The following is a 4,973-nucleotide window of genomic DNA, read 5'->3' as shown; positions in this document are numbered from 1 at the left end:
CCGCCGCCTGAACGGGGCCTCGAACCCGCGAGCCTCCGATTAAAAGCCTGATGCTCTCCCCGCTGAGCTATCCGGGCCCGTGGGGACGGCGGCACCGGCCCGCCCCGGCCGCCGCCCGATGGCGTCAGCGCCGCGCGCCCCGGGGACGCCATCGCCGCGCGCCGTCGCCAAGGACACGGTGCCCGCCGGGAGCGGGGCCGGGAGCGGGGCCTCGCCATGGGCGGCTCCAGCGCGGACGAGAAGCTGCGGCTGCAGCAGCTCCGCGTCCTGCGGCGGCGCTGGCTGCGGGACCAGGAGCTGAGCGAGCGGGAGCCCGTCGTGCCGCGGCGGCAGCTGGGGCCCGTGGCCGCCTTCTGGGAGCGCTTCCTGCAGCCCGGCGGCCTCTGGCGGCAGCGGGGGGGGGGGGGGGGGGGCGGCACCGGGCCCTGAGCCCCGAGCTGGGCCCCGAGCCCCGGCCCTGACCCGCTCCGTGCCCCGCAGGTGTTCAGGACCTACCAGACCGGCGGCTTCCTCCTGGTGCAGGTGCTGATCCCCGCCTGGCTCGTCCACTACTACGTGAAGTACCACGTCATGGTGGGTGCACGGGGAGCCGGGGGGGGGGGGGGGGCTGCGACCTCTGGGGACACGGGGCCGGGAGGAGGGGGCGACCCTGCGCTGCCTGCGAAGGTGGGAGGGGGGCTGCGGGCACCGGAGGAAGCTTCTATCAGCTTCAGGTGTTTCACTAACTAGTGGAAGGCACCCAGATTAATGAGCCTGGTACTCAGTAGTTTGTGTGTTAGAAGGGCTGTGTTCTCTTTAGAAGATCTCTTATGTTTCATCTGGGTGACGCTCGTTTTTCTCTCCCCCCCTTCACGCTTTCAGAGAACGCCGTACGGTGTCGTTTCATCGAACCCAGCAATATTCCCGGTAAGCCCCTGGACTGCTTGTGTTACCTTCCAGCTGTGTAAAATAGAGGCAGAGAAAGGAAGGCTTGAGGAGAAGCACAGGTTTGTGCAGGAGCTGCAAAGAGAATTTCTGGAAGGATGCACACGAGGCAGGTTGTCCTGAAGCAGCGCTGCGCTAGGCTTACGGTATTTTTGAACAGTTTTTGTCTCGTTCTTAGAGCAGACAGCTCCTGTTTCATGGCATTTCCCTTTTGTAACTGCAGACTTTCAAGTACCTGGCTGGCAGCGCTGCCCATCCTGGGCAGGAAACACAAATGCCCCCTTATGGGGTCTGCACCTGGAGCACGCAGACCCTTAGGGCTCACCGCAGCCTGAAGCTTTCCTCTTCGGTTCTCGCTTTAACCAGTGTCAGTCAGATGGTTTGGTCTTTAGTTGTTCTTGGGCTTCTCCGAGCTGTTACTCGTTGATCAGTGCAGCAAGTTGGTGGGCAAATATTCTCATCTAAGTTTGGCTCTGCTATTTCTGCTTCATCTAAAAATAAAAAATAATTTTGAAAGTTCCACCCCTAACAACTACACAGCAACGTACGGTCAAGCTGCGGGTCTCTGACATCAGCACAACCACTCGAGTAAGGTCCGTTCAGCAGGCCGAGGCAGTGCCTGAAGCTCTAACAAACAAAAGTCAGGCATTGCATTGATTTTTGTTTGAGGGATTACGCGGTTCTTCGTGTGCCACAGGCCTTGAGTTTGAAGACTGCTTTGGAGACTCACTGTGGTGGTGCTGTGTTGAAGGTGGCTATGCAGTGCTATAAATCTGGTGCAAATTTTACAAACAACGTTCTTTTTAAATGCTTTTCTGTATTTCCGTGGCATGAAAAGAAAGGGGTAAAGCAAGTACAGATTTAGGACAACTTGGCTATGATGTTTAGCCTGCGCCCTGGGAAATGTTGAGTGAATGAGAGCGTTCTGGGTAAACTGAAGTAAGATTTTTTTGTCTGGAAGTGGGGACAGTCACAGCTGAAGTGAAAAACTGAACTGTGTAAAGGGATAGATTGCTGTAAGAGAAAATGCTCACCGTGCTCTCTCATCCCTTTAGGGGGACAGAATTTTAGAGACGGGAGAAGTTATTCCACCCCTGAAAGACGAACCCGCTGGGCACCACTGATGGCTGAAAAGCGATTTCCTCTTTGAGCAAACACGGCGAGAACTGCAGCCAGCTGCTTTTTCTCTTCTATAAAAGTCTTTATCCTGCATTGCCTCATCTTTTCTGTTGTTAACTTCCTCCTTAGTCCAAACTGTTCCAGTTGCTGCTCACGTGGGAGTTTCTTTTGCTTTCAGTGAGTTTTATGGCTAAGCCTTTGTGATTTCCTCCCCCACCTTTTTTGTTTCTGACGCGATCTGACGGTAGGACAACGTGGGCCTTGCAGTACCAGCAGAGATGCTGCAGGGTTCCAGGAACTGTGTAACAGTCCGCCCAAAGGCAGGGTGACTTGGCAGGCTCCTGCACACCCGCACACAACAGCTGTCCTCTTCCAGGGGACACCCTTTGCTACCAACTGCTTTTAAGAGAGACAGAGTTAAGCTTCCACCTGCGTGGCTTCCCCCGTGCCAGCCAGCAGAGGGTAGCAGAAGTGGCCCAGTTTCCTAGCGCCCCACTGGCCTCCCCTGTCCCAGCCTGCGAATCAGCATGATGAGACTTTAGCCTGCCCAAAACTGCCTCTTCCCGAGCAAAGAATCCAGCTGGGGAGGAGAGCAGAGGTTCGTGAGTCCTCCCCAAAGGTCCGTCTGTTAGTTTGTTTTAAGGGATGTAGGGAGGTGAGGTTTGGAAGTGCTGAGTCAAAATTCTTTATTCTTATTAAATTCTTTATTTGGAATTCTTTATCCTTTAGCACTTATCTCTGTCTTCAGCGCCTCTTGACTCAGAGTCGTCCTGCTCTCACTGGCCCCTCACACCCGTGGCACTTTGCACGGGGGAATACTGCCCTCCACTCTAGTGCTAAACCCACAGATATTTTGGTGGCTACTTTGGGGCTAGAAATGACTAAAACAGCAACTCAAAGCGTAACTGGAGGCACCAAAGGTGAGGGGCACTGTGACCTTATGGAACCGCCGATGCTTGTGATGTCACGGCTGCGAGCAGGAATCCCCGGGGGGCTGCCAGACCCCTGTAACCCCCCGGTAGGGACGGCACCTGCACAAGCACGCTGCTCCCCGCACCCGCAGAGCCATGGCCAACGCGGGGGTGAAAACCCTCCTGCAGTCCAAGGAGCTCCTGGAGGCCATGGAGCCCTCGCTGGGCAGCCAGGCACAGCCCCCTGTCCCCTGTCCCCTGCTGGGCCCGGTGCCCCCCCAGGCCCTGGCCAGGCACGCGGCCATCTCCTCCCCGGGGTAAAAGGCAGCTCAGGGTGGGACATGTGGGGACGGGGACTGGGGAGTGGCTGGGGGGGCACTGGGGTCAGGGAAGGTGGCGAGGGGCAGCAGGAGCCCTGCGGGTCACCATGGGGAACTAGAGGGTCACCAGCAGGGCTGTGGGGTCAGCAGGGGCTGCTGGGGACACCAGGAAAATAAAGGGTTAAGGGGGAGACTTGGGAGGTAACGGGGGTGACGAAGGGTTATTGGTGGCAATAGGGGCCGGTGGGGGTCATGGAGAGATTGGGAGGGTCTCGGGGGGTTCCTTCCCATGGTCATGGGGGTCGCTGCCCCATGTGTCAGTCCCCCCATCGCAGAGTTCCCCAGGAACAGCACTCCCCAAAACTGCTACGGCCTGAAGAGAACCTTTGCCTGCACCAACCTGCTGCAGCTCAGCCTGGCCAGTCCTGACAGCTCTGCAGAGAGAGAGGCTTCCCTCGGCCCCCGCGCGCACAGGTCGTGCTCCCAGGATAAATCTGAGCCCGCTGCCCCCGTGGTGAGTGCCCACTGGGAATGCCCAAAACATCCCTGGGAGCTCCCTGGTACCCCTGCCACACGAGTGAGGGACTGGCTGGCGTGCCCCACATCTCCGAGGTCCCTCTGCACGCTTCTGCGGTGCTTGTGAGGGACTGGGAACCCTGACATCTCCTGGGGGCATCCCCATACCAGACCCCCAGGGCTCCCAGATCTCCCCCAGGGAAACCCTGACACCTCTCCCCCTCTGGTGAGAGATCCCACAGGACTACAGGGAATTCACAGTACCCCAAGTCCCGTGGATGCCAGAGCTCCAGCACCCCTAGGGGACATCAGAGCCACCCGTGATCCCCTGTGTACCTATGAGGTGGGGCCCAGGTGGCTGTTCTAGGTCACAGACTCGGTGCCAGGTCTCAAGCATGGGTGCGCTGGGCCAACTGGCACATGTAGAGCTGGTACGTGGGCCCCAGGATCACCGCAGGGAGGGAGCAGACACCTCTCCATAGAACAGGGAGGGATAAGACTGTCACCACCCTACCAAAAAAGACTTTGCATGACATGGAGCATGTCCTGGCATGGTTATCGCAGGAGAACTGATCATCACCACCTCGCCTGTCCCACTGAAGAAGGCAGAATGTGGGACTCAGTGAGCGGGACTGACCACCCACTGCAAGATACCGCAGTGCTAACAGCGTGTTGTGTCCGTGCAATGAAGCTTCCTCTCTACAAATGCAGTGTGGCTCTTACCTTGGGGACCTTGGGGGTTGTTTGCACCTCTCAGAAAAGTTCTTCCGAGTCTTATTTCCCTCTTGTGCTAAATGTGGGTGATGTGTTATCTTGACAATGAAATCAAAGTAGTTCTGGGTTTGTACGATATCTTAAATATCCGGTGTTACACATAAAACCCCATACACATGTATGTATGTGAGTACATCTACTCCATGCCTGGTTTTTGAGATGCCTACCTGGTAAAAAGTATTAGATCATCTCTGATCAGTGATAGGTATACATATATAAAATGTATTTTTAATTGTTACGTATTGTTTGCACCCTTATTGCACAAAGCGTTCCACTCCAACAGCCCAAGGACGCATAGAGGAGATCTCCCATGTGGGTGATAGATCACATGCTCTGGGCCATGACTTCTCAACCAGCCTTTTGGAGATCCACCAGGACCTCCTTGTTCCTCAGGCTGAGGCCAGCTACC

At 56.6% G+C, this 4,973-nt stretch overlaps 1 protein-coding gene across 1 annotated transcript; it reads left to right on the top strand.

Annotated features, from left to right (window-relative positions):
• The first annotated feature begins 135 nt into the window (after window positions 1-135).
• NDUFB6 (NADH:ubiquinone oxidoreductase subunit B6) lies at window positions 136-2,136 on the top strand. Its single transcript, XM_035339328.1, has 4 exons — window positions 136-396; window positions 481-573; window positions 862-906; window positions 1,980-2,136. The coding sequence occupies exons 1-4, from the start codon at window positions 217-219 to the stop codon at window positions 2,046-2,048; spliced, it is 387 nt and encodes a 128-aa protein (XP_035195219.1). The 5' UTR covers window positions 136-216; the 3' UTR covers window positions 2,049-2,136.
• The last annotated feature ends 2,837 nt before the right edge of the window (window positions 2,137-4,973 follow it).

The sequence above is a fragment of the Oxyura jamaicensis genome, chromosome 14 (genome assembly GCF_011077185.1).
Source record: "Oxyura jamaicensis isolate SHBP4307 breed ruddy duck chromosome 14, BPBGC_Ojam_1.0, whole genome shotgun sequence".
In the NCBI taxonomy this organism is placed as follows: Eukaryota; Metazoa; Chordata; class Aves; order Anseriformes; family Anatidae; genus Oxyura; species Oxyura jamaicensis.
This window is presented reverse-complemented; position numbering and strand designations above follow the sequence as displayed.

Excerpts from the sequence above, each read along its gene's own strand:
- NDUFB6 (XM_035339328.1), top strand. The coding sequence starts at position 217 with ATGGGCGGCTCCAGCGCGGACGAGAAGCTGCGGCTGCAGCAGCTCCGC. Across the intron at positions 397-480 it reads GCGGCCTCTGGCGGCAGCGG|GTGTTCAGGACCTACCAGAC; the intron begins GGGGGGGGGGGG and ends CGTGCCCCGCAG. Across the intron at positions 574-861 it reads ACGTGAAGTACCACGTCATG|AGAACGCCGTACGGTGTCGT; the intron begins GTGGGTGCACGG and ends TCACGCTTTCAG.